The sequence below is a fragment of the Rhineura floridana genome, chromosome 7 (genome assembly GCF_030035675.1).
Source record: "Rhineura floridana isolate rRhiFlo1 chromosome 7, rRhiFlo1.hap2, whole genome shotgun sequence".
NCBI classification, from domain to species: Eukaryota; Metazoa; Chordata; class Lepidosauria; order Squamata; family Rhineuridae; genus Rhineura; species Rhineura floridana.
The window spans coordinates 66,608,922-66,625,250 of record NC_084486.1 but is presented as its reverse complement, the minus strand read 5'-3'; the positions used below and the strand labels follow the sequence as shown (position 1 = coordinate 66,625,250).

Genomic DNA, 16,329 nt, shown 5'->3' with positions numbered 1-16,329 from the left:
TCAGCATATAATGCATTTTTCATGTTATTTTCATTCATATATTCATTTTTCATTCACACTTCCCCTAACATATACATTTCCCTAAACCTTGTTTGGTTGGTGAATGGCATTGCAAAATTCAGGTATGTGTGAATTTCAAAGGATGCCTGTGCTTCAGTTCTCATATTGTTTTGGAAAATGCAAATTTAATAGATTATACAGCCACGAGAGTATACTATAGTCAGCATGGATTTTTTGCATTCTGCAATGTTAAATTGAAAATACCCCCATGCCATTCTGATGCTTCCCATAAGCTCATTTCAAAACAAAACCTTACAAAACGTATAGTCCTGAACTCAGAAACGCAGGCTTAACAACCGTCTAAATTTCCATGGTGATACACAAAACTCTCTTGAGAGAATCGAGAGTTCAAAGTGTAAAGAGAGAGAGAGAAAAACCAGACCCCTTTGGACTTTTTTCTGTCAGAGTTCTTATAATTTGTTGACATTAATTAAAAATCAGCCATGTTCACAGAGCACCACTCAACATATGCTCAAAGGCACATGTTACCAAATTCTTCTAAGCTACACAGGAAGTGGATTGGACTGAAAGATGAACCCAAATTGTGTTTGCATTTTTCCAAATTTGCAGGGCAGAGCTGGTATAGCACAGTGGGGAGGAGAGCCTGACTGGGAGTCCAGAGCCTGTGAGTTCAAATCCCCGCTCATGTCTCCTGGGTGTAAAGGGCCAGCTAAAGATCACCCCACAGTGAGTGGCTCAGGGGTTACGGGCCTTGCCACCTGTGCAGCCATGGACAAGCTGCATAGTCCCAAGGAGCCCAATTGCCCCCCAGCTGGCAGTTGCGGACAAGGAAGGGACTGGCTTGTGCAGCGGTGGCAAGCTGAGCAGGCCTTAGCCAGCTGGGGAGGACTAGCCTCAGAGGGAGGCAATGGTAAACCCCCTCTGAATACCACTTACCACGAACACCCTATTCATAGGGTTGCCATAAGTCGGGATCGACTTGAACGCAGTCCATTTCCATTTCACAATATCTCAGAGAGGTCAGGTCTCCTGCTCCCCTGGTACATTCACTATAGCTGCCCAATTTTCCTGCTCTTTAAAGTTTGATAGAAATATCTGTTGGTGATAGGTACAGTCTTAAACCGCAAGGTGTTTTGTCTATTAGTGAATTTGTCTTGAAATGAGATCTGAATCGAATTTCTCGCCCATCCCTAGCATCTGTATCTAGTACATTCAGTCACATTGCTGGATCTCAAAATTCTCCTCCCACTGAAGCTGGCTGAAGCATCATCATCATAGAATCAGAATGTTCCAGCTAGCTTCACACAGCCAAGAAACTTCTGGAGGCCTGTAGATAAGCCTTTGGTCTCCTCCTCCTCACCATTCACAGACCATTGAAGAATATTCTCACTCCAGTGTTGTCTCTGTCACCTGTCTTTGTGTGCCTCCAGACTATCACTATTTTCTTGGAGGGATTCAAGCATATACCAGAACTTTAAGTATGTGCAATTAAAGTGTCCAGCCCTAGCTCCACGGATTCATTAAAAAAACCCAAACCCTTGGTTTTTTTGCAGTTCAGAAAGTGACAGGGAAATGCATTGAAAAATGTGAAATGAACAAATGACTAATGGGAAGACATATAAACACCCCACTAGCAAATCAAGATGAATGAAAGATGAATGCTCATTGTTGTATAATCACCCTATAAACAAATCAGAATGAATGTTCATTAAAGACTGGATATAATCTAAGCTCTGTGTAAACTTTGAGCAACCAAATCAGGATGAATGCTCAGTAAACAGGTTATCCGGAGGACCTTACACATGATCCTGCCCTCACTGTTACCCCAGCCTTCTGACTCCAGATGACATACAAAGATCCTAATTCAAACTCCACTCTTTCCCTCTCCCTTCTTCACATCCCTCTATTTCTGCCTCACTCTACTTTGACAAGCATTCTGCTTCACTATCTTTCCAGACCACTAGCTTAAAAAAAACCCTTACAGTGAGGAGGTGTAAGGGCACACTGTAGAGACACTGTAAATCAGGTGTGGGTAACCTTGGGCTCTTCAGTTGTTGCTGAGCTACAACTCCAATCAACCCCAGAAAATACTGCCAATGGCCAGGGATGTTGGGAACTGTAGTTCGGCAACATTTGGGAATTGTAGTTCAGCAACTTTTGGAGGACCAAAGTTTCCCCATATCTGTTGTAAGTCAATATGGAACACCAAAATACAAAAACAAACCCCTAAAAATAGAGGTGTAACTAGATGTTATGCAGAAGATCTATAATCAGGATCTCCTGTGTTTGTGTTTGTAACTGTAAGGTGTGTGTGTGTGTGTGTGTGTGTGTGTGAGAGAGAGAGAGAGAGAGAGAGAGAGAGAGAATTGGATCAGGACTATGGTGTTGCAGGGGATAGCCCTCTTTCTTCATGATATTTACATGAATCCCCCCCCCCCGGCTTAAGTTGAGATTTGCCCTGTGGGGACATACAAGAGATGTATAAGACATATAAGACATGTGAGCAGGATTCTATCCAATTGTCCTACAAAAGCAGCAGGATGGCTCTGGAGCTGCCTCCCGTCCTGAACTAGCTAACCCCTTACCAACTGAGCTCGTGCTCATATGCCCTGTTCCATTGCCTCAGTGGTCATCAACTGTTTTGGGACTGTGGGCACATTTGTAAAATGGAAAAACTGTCATGGGCACCATACTATCAACACAACTCTCCCCTCCCCAGTTGTAACCCCTCTTGTCACCCCCCCATACTGCATTTAGACTTGAAAAAAGCCTTCTATTTATTAAAGAAGGCTTCTTTCAATCAAATTTCAGGGGAGAAGGGCAGCAGGATCCTCTGGGCACTAGGAAAAGCCTCTGTGAACAGACGTGCTCCTATGGGTATTACATTGCTCACCCATGCATAATCTCCCCCCCTTGCTCCCTCGCTTCACCCTTATCCTTAATGTTAATAGCAATGAGTGACAACAATGGCAAAAACTTGGGGTAGTATCTATACTGTCTCCCTGTGTTTGTGTGTGTTTGTGTCTCTGTATATCTGGGCGATTATACAGCCGCAAAAGTGGCTGTATACTATAGTCAGCATGGTTTTTTCGCATTCTGCAATGTTAAATTGAAAATATCCCCCATGCCATTCTGATGCTTCCCATAAGCTCATTTCAAAACAAAACCTTACAAAACTTATAGTCCTGAACTCAGAAACCCTCTAAATTTTCATGGTGACACACAAAACAGTCAGAGAGAATAGAGAGTTCAAAGTGTAAAAAGAGAGAGAGAGAGAAACGAGACCCCTTTTGGATTTTTTTCTGTCAGAGTTCTCATAATTTGTTCAAATTAATTAAAAATCAGCCATGTTCACAGAGTATCTGCAATCCTATTACCAACCTTGCTCCATACTCTGACATTCATCTTCTGCAGTTTAAAAGTATAAAAAGCCTGGCGAATTTGTAATTAATTTAAGAAATGTAACATTGAAGTCAATGATAAGCACAGGCTGTCAACTGTCAGTGTTCTAAAAGCCTGACTCACAGCTGTTTGGCTTGGCTAATCAGGTGGCCACACCCATGCCAGACCCTTATTTCACTTTAGACAGAGGTCCATGGGCTAGAGTGGTTTAACAGTCAGCCTCTCTTCTGCGGACTGTAGCTCTGTGAGGGGAATAGAGCCTCTCCTAGCAACTTTCAGCACCCTTCACAAACTACACTTCCCAGGATTCTTTGGGGAAAGCCATGACTGTCTAAAGTGAAATAAAGGTCTGGTGTGGATGTGGCCAGGGACAGCTATGGTTAAAATTGTGGTGGGAGACTACATGTGCCTACTATAGAATAAAAAGGTGGGGGAAACTGTGAAAAACAATGATACTATTCACCATATTTTCCTTTTGAAATGGAATGGGGCTTTACCTCTGCCCAGTGCCTGCCCACCCAATCTCCTCCCCTCCCCTTCCTCCTTCTCTCCTCCCTGCCCCTCCCCCAGGTCAATTTCACCTATCCTAAGCATGATTGTACAGGAGTAAATCCCATTGATCTCAAAAAGCATGCAAATGATCAAACCTGCCCTCCCCTCCTTCTCCCTTCTATCCCCACCCTTTTGCCCATTCCCTCCCCCTTCCTTTGCCCCTCACTCCCCCTCCCCTTCCAATCCCCTCCTCCTTCCCTTTTCTGTCCTCACCCCCTCCTTCTCCATGGTCAGTTTTACCTATTCTAAGCATGATTGCACCAGAGTAAATCCCACTGAACTCAATAACCATGCAAATGATCAAACCTGCCCTCCTCCTCTCCTCCCCCTCCCACCTGCTCCCATCCTCCTCCTCCCCTCTGCCCTTCCTCTTCCCCTCCCCCTGCATTTCCTCCTTCTCTCCTGCCCATCACCCCATGGCCAGTTTCACCTATCCTAAGCATGAGTGCAGGGGAATAAATCCCATTGAACTCAATATGCATGCAAATGATCAATCCATTCTCAACAAACTTGCACTGGATCCCATTTCTTACCTCCCAGATTAAAAAGCAGGGAAATTCACTAATAGGCAAAAAAAAAACACCTTGCAGTTTAAGAATATACCTATAGCCAACAGATATTTCTATAAAACTTTAAAAAGCAGCGGACGTGGGCAGTTACAGTGAATGCATGGGGGAGCAGGAGGGAACAGGAGACCTGACCTCCTCTCTGAGATATTGTACTGCCTTACAAATTTATAAAACTGCAAACACAATTTGACTTGGTCTGTTGCAGCCCAATCCACTTCCTGTGTAGCTTGGAAGAATTTTGGTAACAACAATTTGGTATGATGAGGGTGGCAACACCTGCAATAAGCCCAAATAACAGAAACAAGACGTGCTGATCTTGTTTTAGCAGGGAGGAAGCAACAATATTAAGACAGTTCAGATGGTCACTTGAAATATGTTTGATTTACTTGGCAATTTTAGTGAAGCATTTTCTTTTGCTTCTGTTCCTGTGAAAATGTGAAGTACACTTTGCATAATTTACACAAAAAAACCCCTCCAAAAACAAATGTGGAATAATAGCACTGAATATTCTGCAGAATAGTCTCCAATGGACATGAGCAGTGTCTCAATTTGCACAAGATAAAACAGTGGGAGGTGAAATATATTCTATCAAATTTCTAGGTGTGTTCTATGTTTTTAATTGACCATGCCCACCTTTCCTTAAGTCGGATGGTTTAAGCACAGGAGGCTGAACACATGCATCTTGGGCAGGCCAAGTTTGTTTTTTCCAACAACTAGATTCATTGCTAAAATAGCAACATATTGTACTCACTCTGATTCTACATCAAACTGCAGTTTCAGATTCAGCTATTAATGCACCCAAATAGAAACAAAACACAACCTCCAGTTTGAAACACAAAAGGCTGTCTTTACCATCACATGATATTGACCAGTAAAAAGGCTTTGAAATTAATGAACATAAATTTGACACAGATTTCTAGGAGGAATAATGAGAGAAATATAACTTTCTAGGTTATATTCACTGTAGAAACAGTAGTAGCACAGGAAAGAAGCAAAGTAAGAACCAGAGCTCAGAAAAGTTACTTTTTTGAACTATAACTCCCATCAGCCCCAACCAGAATGACCACTGAATTGGGCTGATGGGAGTTGCAGTTCAAAAAAGTAACTTTTCCAAGCACTGGTAAGAACACCAACAAACATACAGAAATGTAATTCTCCATCTTTATAGAGGACAGGTGTTGCCACCACTCACCATATGCCCAGAGGCACATGTTACCAAATTCTTCCAAGCTACACAGGAAGTGGATTGGACTGTGAAAGACCAACCCAAATTGTGCTTGCATTTTGACAATTTGTAGGGCAGTACAATATCTCAGAGAGGAGGTCAGGTCTCCTGCTTCCCTGGTGCATTCACTATAGCTGCCCAATTTCCCTGCTTTTTAAAGTTTGATAGAAATATCTCTTGGCTATAGGTACATTCTTTTTTGCCTATTAGTGTATATACTATAGTTACTAGAGTCTAGTTCCACATTCATTTCTGGCTCAGCCATTCTCCCATCTTCCTCTCCATTAACTGAAACCCCATGGTCTTCTTAGATGCTGCATTTGAGAAGAGATCCAGAATGACACATTTTTACTTTTATTTTATTGTCATTCCTTCAACTGTTTAAAACAGCCTTCCTCAACCTGGTGACCTCCAGATGTTTTGGACTACAACTCCCAGCATCCCTGACTAGTGATCATGCTGGCTGAGATGAATGGGAGTTGGAATTCAAACATCTGGAGGTGATAAGCAGGAATGGCTAGTGCAGTGGAACAGTGCCACACTGCAGCTCTCCTGGCAGCGGCATTGCTGCCTTACCAGAACAGTGCAGGAGCAGAGCAGAGTGGTGGTAAGGTTAAGAGCTGTGCAGGTGCACCAGCAGGAATGCCGGATTAGCTCTGCTGGTGCGCCCACACAGCCACTACCTTGCCACTGTTCTACCATCCTAGGAAGCCCCACCATGCCAGCCATTCTTGGTGATAAGGTGTTTCTGTGAAATAACTGTTCTATACATATGTTCCTAAAAGTATCTCTGTTCTTTTGTTAGCTGCACAAGTGAAAGATATTAAATCTTGTTCAAGCATGCTGGGGCTCACTGCTTCACATTCATATGTGGTTGTCACTGGCAACTGAGATGCATATAAATCTGTTGAGTACAAGAGGATCTCCAGTGTTTGCTTGTGCTAAATTTGTTTGATCTTTGTTTGGAACACCATTTATTTTCAAGGGGGAAAGAAGATTCCCTCGATAGAGGGTAGCAATGGGGAGTACTGAATGCTAAATATATTGAATGCAAAATGTAGATAGAGAAAAACAAAGAGATATTAGTCATTTAATGATATGGCACTGTGCATTTTGTATAGGAACTTTTTAAAAGCTGAGGGAAGAGACTATAAACATGAAATTATGTATTTTAATTACAATTCAAATTCCCTACCAATTTCTTACGGAAAATTCTCATGCAATTACAAGCTTATCGTACTAATGTCTTGGTCTAATGCCCTGGTTTTATTGTGTCAGATATAATAAAAGTACTGATAAGTATCTGTAGTTCATTTGGTGCACAAATAGGTACAGAGGAGTTTAATAAAGATTGAACAAATTTGTGATAATGCTCAGGGAGAGACTGCTATTCATCAACATCAGTTAAACAAATATAGTTCGAGATGGCTTGTTTACACTCATTGCTTGATAGAACAAAGTATTATTTCTCAATAACATCTGAATTGGGAGAGGTCATGCAAGTCCTGGACCAGTGCCTGGACTCGGTGGTGAGCTGGATGAAGGCCAGCAAACTGACTCTAAATCCTAGCAAGATGGAGGTGCTGTGGGTAGGTGGTTCCTGAGTCTGGATAATTGGTCAATTGCCTGCTTTGGATGAGGTTGTACTCCCTCTGAAAGTACAGGCTCATAGCCTGGTGGTACTTCTGGATCCATCTTTGTCATTAGAGGCCCAGGTGACCTCCGTGGCTAGCAGTGCCTTTTACCAACTTCTGCTGGTAAGACAGCTGCGACTGTTACTGGACTGGGGTACCCTGACCACTATTGTCCTTGTGCTGGTAACCTCCAGACTGCATTACTATAATGTGCTCTATGTGGGGCTGCCCTTGAGATTGGTCCAGAGGCTGCAACTGGTGCAGTGGCGCAGCTGCTCACTGGAGCAGGACATCACATGACATCCCACTACTGAAAACATTACACTGGGTTCCCTTTAGCTACCAGGCTGAGAGCTAGGTGCTGGTTTTGGTGTATCCTGTACAGCTTGGGACCAGGATACCTGAAAGATCATCTTACCCCTTATATACCCAGTCTGTCACTGTGCTCTGCAGGTGAGGTCCTCCTGCAGATACCATCTTTAAAAAGGTCAATTCCATACAACATAGGAAGTGGACCTTTAGTGTTGTGGCACCTACTCCCTCCCCTTAAAAACTAGACAGGCTCTGTTGTCTTTTCGGTGCCTACTGAAGACCTTCCTCTTTCAACAAGCCTTTTAAGTAGTGATGTTATCCCAGTCTACTTCTGTGTTGGAATTGCTTTTTAAGATGTTTTTAAAGCTTTTTAAAAAAGATTTTTTAAAGATGTTTTGGTTTTGAAGATGTTTTATAGATGCTTTTAGTGTTTTAGCACCTTTTGCAGCCCTGGGCTCCTTCTAGGAAGAAGGGTAGGGTTAATAATAATAATAACAACAACAACAACAATAATAATACTATTACTACTACTACTACTTCCAGTGGTTTCAAGTTGTGAAGACTTTTAAAGTTGGATGCCACCTTTTAAATGTATGCATATTACAATTGCTTGGAAATTCTGGGTTGCTCTTAAAAAACACAACTTGCATTTACTAACACCACCAACAAAAAACCATAATCCAGCACTTTCTTGCGTGATGGTTTAGCTGCATGGAATGACTGTCATACATCAGCTTTAATTAGTAGATTATCTTTACACTGTCCAAATGGTAATTGCTGTTGTTACTAATGAAGTGAATGTGTGGAATTGTTATGCTCAGTTAGCATAATGACCAGTCATTAAATATCATTACCTCTTTTGCCAAGCGTCAATGCAGATAACTAAGGTGATACTTCTTATTTAGTTTTTGTAAGTGATTTTCAGGGGAGGGCATTTCCAGATGATTTCCCACACACAGACTGTAGTGATGCCCTACACCAGTACTCTGACACTGCAAATAACCACATTTAAATTGTCTGTAGTACTGTTCAAGTTTCGTTTCTCCCTAACATCTCTTGTTACCATCCCCACCATCCTCCATGAATTGGAGATGGAACGTCTTCATTGGGGTGTCTTCTCTATTTGTGTAGACTCCCTGCACATTTTAGAATCCTATAGAACAGAAAAAACTAATGTGGTGCTCTCCAGACCTTGTGGATTACATCTCCCATAAACCACAGCAACATGGCCAATAGGGATAGAGATGGGATCCTCTTCTGGTTGCTGATCTGAACCAGTTACTGTGGACCAGCAGACCTTTCTGTCCCGCTTGTTTCCAACCAACTTATTCATTAATCTGATCCGATTTGATCCTCTCATGCACACATACTGCCCAGCTGAAGCAGACCCCACCATCCATCAAGGAAGGTACTGGAACAAGCCAAAGGACCACAGAGCACCTAGAGTCTGCTCTCCAAGTCAACAGGTAAAGGGAAGAAGCTGCATGTTGTCAACACAACTCCCAAGAAGAGGGGAGGAAAAATCACTGGCTTGCCCGTGGATGTAATGGGGCTCCCTCCTCCACCACCCGAGAAATCTCTCTCTCTCTCTCTCTCTCTCTCTTTGGGGGTCTATCTGGGAACTTGGATCTAAATTGGCCTGAAGTGCCCCACTGTCCTACCTGAAGTTGAGGGATTCAGATTCAGACTTGGCTGTGACTTTTTTTTAATTAAAGTAATAGATACATCCCAAGCAGTTTGCCTCATTAACCTAACTACTCTTTCTAGGAACTCAGCTCTGCTCTTGCTCTAACTAAGCATGACTTCACAACTCTAAGACATTGACTCAGCAACTTCCTCCAAGTCCCCTTAAGTAGGCTTGGATCATGTACACAAACAAAGACTCTGCCTCAGCTCATTCTGTTGAAATTATTATTATTCCATTCTGATTCATTCCCATAAACCATACAGATACCTCCAGCCAAACTTCCCACCTCAAGCACCACTGAGCGCGGGGCAAAGGTGGTTTGATCTCAGCTTCCTCTCCGATAGAGGGGAGCTGCTAGCTGTCAGTTCAGGCATAAGAAACTGAATGGGGCTCGGCAGAGAAACATCTGACGTGCAAGTTGACTCTCTGGCGGCAGCAGCAGCAGTGTGTCCAGTTGGAGAGTGTCAGACGTGCCAGGTGGCACTTCCACAGAGGGGTCAGAAGCTGAGGGGGCTGAGCTGTCAAAGATAAGGGCTGGGATGCCCTGTGAGTCCAACCCGCTGTCTGCCCCCTCCCCAGGTTCCCAGTCCAAGTCCTCAAGCTCTGTTTCACCCTCATCTATCCACCTCCTCCCTGCATGGCTCACAACATCATCCCCCCATGCTGATTCCCCCACACCCCGGGCACCTGGGCTTGTCTGGATAAGCTTCATGGAACTCTCTCACCAAATCTGGTGTGTGGACGTCTGTCTCCACCTCCCAGGATCTTTCCTCTGGACCAAAACCTGTCCATTGTATCAGATACTTTAGCTTTCCTCAATGCTAGCGGGAGTTGAGGATCTGCTCTACTTCATACTCCTCTTGACCATTGACCATGACTGGTGGGGTGGAGCCTCAGGTCCTCGGAGAGAGTCTGGGGTGAGCAGGGATTGGTGAAATATTGGGCGGATCTTTAAGGAGGCAGGTAAGCATAAGGTGACCCGGTTGATTTGTGTTTCTACTTTGAAGGGTAGCCTCTAACGTGTGCCTCTAGCATGTGGCAGAAAACCTGCGTCAGCAAGTAACAAGTGGAGAGCCATACTTTGTTTGCCTACTTGTATTTTGGGGCCCAGCTGGCAATGCTGATCTGCAACTCTTTTGTAGTTGGCTTTAGCCCTGGGTAATTGTTCTTGTATCAGCTGCTGCGTGGCTTGCAACTCCTGCAGAAACTCTGCTGCTGCTGGGATGGCTGGATTAAAGTTGTGGGTGGCGAAGGTGTGCTGGTGGTAGCTAAAATTGGCAAAGAATGGTGTCTGCCGAGTGGATGCAGGTAACAAATTGCTGTAAGCGAATTCAGCTAGGGGCAGAAAGGACACCCAGTTATCTTGCTGGTAGTTCACATCACAGTGGAGGTACTGCTCCAAAGCTGTGTTCACTTTCTCCATTTGCCCATCTGTCTGGGAGTGGTGTGTGGATGACAACTTCAGCTCGCTCTGTAACATCTGCCATAGGGCGCACCAGAACTGTGCCATGAACTGGGCCCCCCAATCCGAGACCAAACTGGTGGGGAGTCCGTGCAGCCAGAAAACATGTTGAACAAACAGCTGGGCCATCTCCCTCATGGTTGGCAGTCCAATGCAGGGAATGAAATGAGCTATTTTACTGAAGGCATCCATGACTACCAAAACCGATGTTTCCCTCTGAGAAGCAGGCAGGTCCATGATAAAGTCCAGAGTCACCATTTGCCATGGTCCTTTGGGCATGGGGAGCAGCTCCAGCAATCCAGCTGGCTGCCCCGGGGCATGTTTAGCTCTCATGCATGTGGGACAGGACTGTACATATCTTCCACATCATGCTTGACCCTTGACTGCCAGAAGTCCCACATGACTGCCTGTAAAGTTTTAAACAACCCAAAATGCCCTGCTGTTGGGGAGTCATGGCATTGACCTAGGGCCTTGGCTCAAACCTCTCCTGGAGGCACATAAAGGGCTTCGTAGTGATAGAGCATCCCCCCCTCTGAGGGAATCCTGGCGCGCTATCTTGGGAGAGCTGCTCTAGTTCTTGCACCCTCTCCTGAGTGAAAATGTCATGCTGTTGAGCATGACATAATTCCTCGAACCATGGATCTGGACAGGCAGCTGCCACCATTTCCTCCAGTGGTATAATGAAATGTAGTGAGGACAGAGGTTGGTCTTCTTTAGACTTTGGCTTGCAGGATAAAGTGTCAGCCTGATGGTTCTGCACCTGTGGAATGTAATTAATGTGGAAGTGGAACCTAGTGAAGAACTGGGCCCACCACACTTGCCGTTGTTCAGCTTGTGAGCTGTCTGGAGGCTCTCTAAGTTCTGATGGTCAGTGTGGACCTGAGTTCCCTCCAGGAGGTGCCTCCAGGTCTTGAACGCATCACGGATGGCGAATCACTCCTCCCAGACCATGTAGTTTCTTTCCACACTAGTCAGCTTTCGAGAGAAGTAAGCACAGGTTCTAACACACACACCCTTTTGGTCTGGTTGTAATAACACCTCTCTGATAGCTACATCCAACACATCAGTCTCCACCAAAAAAGGGTGTCTGGCTCTGCATGCTGGAGTATTGTCTCTGAGGAAAACAGCAGCTTTAGATCTTCAAATGCCTGTTGAGCCACCTGGCCCCTTTAGGCAGTCAGTGAGTGGGGTTGTCAATTTAGAGAAGGCCGTGATGAAACATCAGTAATAGTTGGCAAACCCCAGAAACCGCTGCAGGTCTTTCTTGGTTTGGGGGAGATGCCAGGAGAGCACGCAGTGCACCTTCCCCAGATCCATTTCAACTCCTGTGGGGGTGATACAATAATCCTGAAAGTCCAGGGTGGTCATGTCAAAACCACACTTCTCCAGCTTTGTGTACAGTTGATGCTATCTCAGTCTCTGCAGCACCACCTGCGCATGCAACTCATGCTGCTCTGGGGAATCAGAGTAAATAAGGATGTCATCCAAATAAACTATCATAAAGTGGTCCAGGTAGTCCCGAAAGTTGTCATTCATGAAATTTTGGAAGATAGGCCGAATGGTACGACCAGGTACTCAAAGTGGCCATATCGGCTCTTGAAAGCAGTTTTCCATTCATCCACCTCTTTGATTCTGACAAGGTTGTAAGCTAAATGTAGGTCTAGCTTGGTATAGATCTTGGCTGTATGCAGATGCTCCAGCATCTCATTGATGTGAGGCAAGGGGTAACTGTTGGGGATGGTGATCTTGTTAAGCTCTCTGTAGTCATGACAAGGGCACAGCTCCCCACTTTTCTTCTTGACAAACAGCAGCGGGGCCCTGGCGGGCGACTTGGATGGTCAAATGAACCCTCTCTGCAAGTTGGTGTACAGGAACTCCCTCAGCGCTGCCAGATCAGGCTCTGACAAAGAATAAATGTGCCCCAAGGGAATGCTAGCCCCCGGGACCAAGTCTATAGTGCAGTTGTAAGGACAATGGGAGGGCAGCTGGTCGGCTTCCTTTTTATCAAAAATGTCCTGAAAGTCTTTGTATTTGTTAGGCAGGTGGGTCTCCTCAGGTGAGGACGTGGCAGCCAGCATTACTGGGGTGGCCACCTCTGGAGGCTGGCAATGCCGCTCAGCCGCTCACAGTGATCCAATTGGAAGGTCACCGTAACCTTTCCCCAAGAGATGACAGGATCGTGCTGGGCAAGCCAGGTCATTCCCAGTACCACTAGGAATTGAGGCAAATCAGCTAGATAGAACAACATCCTTTCTGCGTGTCCCGATATCTCCACTCTCAACTCTGCTGTGGCTTGAGTTACTGCACCCGATGTCAGGAGCCGCTCATCAATGGCTTCCATGGCCAGTGGTGTCTTGAGCTTGATGATTGGCACACTATGCCTTTTGGGGAAGCTCAAGTCCATAAAGTTGCTGGATGCTCCTGAGTCTACTATAGCAAATACCCGAACATCTTGTCCCATGGGCAAGCCTAGGCAGACTGGCAAATGTAGAGCAGACTTCAGCAGGAGAGGATTAACTTGAGGTTACTGACTCACAGTCAATCCTAGCTTGTGGACCTCTACAAGAACTGGGATTTGACGTTTTCCTGCACTGTGGCCTTTTCCGACTTAGAGGGGCATGTCTTAGCCAAGTGCCCTGCCTTCCCACAATTATAGACACAGTCCCTCTTTCTGATGCTTCTCTTTCTCTACCTCCATCAGGCGCAGCCGTGTGCCCCCTATCTGCATGGGCTCCCGGTGGCATCGAGGTTCATACACTGCGGGAGATGCGGGTGCAGGGGAGTGGTAAGGGAGGCAAGGATCAAGTCATCTCAGCTTTGTGCTCCTGGCGATGACCTTCCGTACTAACCCAATCCACTGATAATACAAAAAGGGGAGAAAAAGCTGTCTCCACTCAATTTTTCTAGTGGTTGCAGACACTGCTCTGATGCTTTTAGATGGGTGTGTCAATTGTTCCCCTCTCCACACCCACTATCTTCTCCCTTCTTTCATTTTGTTTCCTGTGGACTGACAAGGAACTTCCGGTTGCTTTCCTCCATCCTGCTGGCCTTTTTTATGTTGCTGCAAATGGTGCCTTTATTTTCTTTTTTTCCCTAACTTGTGCACAGAACCATAAGATTGCTCAAACAAAGATTTATATTTCAGCTATATCGTACCAGCCATAGGCAGGGAAAACACAGATATTCACACTTCTGGGTTGTTGTTTTTAAAGGAACCTGCTGTAGCTGGTACAACAGACTGAGCATGCTTGGTCACCTAGCAACCAGAGGGAGTGGAAATGTGCAATTAGAGGGCAGGGCCACAAGGAAACAGTGAGACTAATCCTTCCCAGAGGAATGCCTACTTGTGTGAATGGGAGAAAGTGATTGGCAGCTACCATTGAGCAGTAACTGCAGACAGTACAAATGAATAGTGAAGATAAAAATATATTTGCTTTGAAGAAATGTTCCCATGTAGATAAGCCCTTAAACAACATGTTGCCTCTGAACAGAGCACAGGGATTTGTTTTGGGCACCAGAACTAGGTGGAGCTCATAGTCCTTCTGTATAAAAATCCCTGGCTACCCCAAGCTTTCCTCATTTTAGCAGTCCAATTTAAGAGAAGTCAGTTTGTTGTTAATATTGTTCAGGAGTGGCTGGCATGGTGGAACAGAGCCATGGAGCCACCCTCCTGACACTAGCTTACTGGATGGGCCCTGGGAAAGGGTGGGATGGTGGTGAGTTCAGGGTTGTGTGGATATGCTGGTACAAATGGCTGAGTGCCTCTGTCAATGCATCTGTGCAGCCCCAACCTCACCACAACCCTGCCTCGACCCACCTTCAGTTAGATAATCTAGAAGTATGTTGTGCTAGGGGAAGGCAACTCCATGGCTGTACTCCCCATATGGTGCATCTTTGCCAGTCTGCTGCAAATCACCTTGAAATCTACCAGTAGAACCCATTCTACCTTCTGCCCGCCCACCCTCTCAATTCTGTATTTAACTTTGAAGCTTCCTTCCTGCTTTCCTGCCTTAGTTGCTGTTTCAACAGTAACACTTGACTTTTAATCAAATGTCATCTCTCTTTTTTCCTTCCTTACATCTAGATGCTTTTGTTGGAGGGGTTATCGGCCTCATGTTTGCTTACATTTGCTACAGACAGCACTACCCTTCATTGGGTAACTTGGCTTGTCACAAGCCTTATATCAGTCTGCTCAATCAGACATCGTTGAAGAAAGAAGAGACACCGACGGTGGATAACGCTACCAGCCTGCCTCTGGAAGGAATAACTGAAGGTCCAGTATGACTAATACACATGCAGGATGAACTTTTAGCCCTTTCATACATTCCACCAATCCAAACTGATTTCTCTGCATAGCCAACGTCTCTTAAACAGCTGTGATTCTGCCATAATCTCCTCTTACTTTTACATATCCTCCCCCCCCTCCATAAATGTTTGCCCTCTTGTTTCCTGCACCCTCTGTTCCCTACAAAAGCAATGATCATTTAAGGGGGTAAATGCAAAGCTAAGACCTGTGAGATACTGATGAACTGATTATGATTACTAATCACTGTTTGCATTGTACTTCCAATGTGTAGAGTGCTTTATAGTCCATCTCTCATTCATCCTTACAACAGCCCTCTGAAGTAGGTCATTATTATTCCCATTTTATAGATGGGTGGCAGAAGTTGGAAGAGAATGTCTTGCCCAAAGCCACCCAGTGAAGCTGTGGCTGAGTTAAAATATGCATCAGGACCACATCTTGCTTGCATGGACTATATCGGCTACAAAGGAATTAAATATCTTCTGCTAAGAAGTTATAGACATTCTGAACTGTGATTGACTTCAAACCTACTTTTCCGGAAGCATTCAACATGCATCAAAAAGGTTTATTTCTTTTATATCTGATAACTCCGTGTGTAGTTACAACAACATTCTGTTTATCTCCCATTTGTCTAACACATGAGAGTGCAAATATTTTTGTGCTGCCTATCAAGCTTGGCAGTGTTATTCTGTGCTGACTATAATGAAATAATGGTCTTAAATATACAAAAGCATGAGAGCTGGAAGAGGCCAAGATTACAGGCATCATTCATTCCTGAGGAAGATGTTGACAGCATGTTTATGCAAAGCTGTTGGAACTGTCAGCTGGCAATAACGTATATTGATAGTATCACTTGGACATTCTGTATTAAGACATTGGTGGAGTTTTCCCCCCGCCCCCTGAGAGCTTTGTAGTAATTTACTTTCAAGCTGAATAACTCTTCAAAAAAGCAAGCTGCAATCCTTTTAAAAAAATGTCCAAAATATCCTCAACTGTGAAGGTGAAAAAACACATTTTTGTGAATATGTGAGCTACAGTCACATTAGTTCAATAGTTTCTTTTTGTTCATTTGTGGGAGCTTTCAGTAATTTACCATTCATGGCAGTCTGTTCTGGAAAGCTTGACTTTCCCCCCAACATTATATTACCGTGTTTTATCTGTT

The 16,329-nt window shown here is 44.6% G+C and overlaps 1 protein-coding gene across 1 annotated transcript in view; it reads left to right on the top strand.

Moving 5' to 3' along the window:
- Nucleotides 1-15,148, top strand: part of PLPP4 (phospholipid phosphatase 4) — a 157,414-nt gene extending 142,266 nt beyond the window's left edge. Inside the window, exon 7 of the mRNA XM_061634376.1 lies at nt 14,949-15,148. Coding sequence (XP_061490360.1) covers nt 14,949-15,148 — 200 coding nt within the window. The remainder of the gene's footprint in view (nt 1-14,948) is intronic.
- The last annotated feature ends 1,181 nt before the right edge of the window (nt 15,149-16,329 follow it).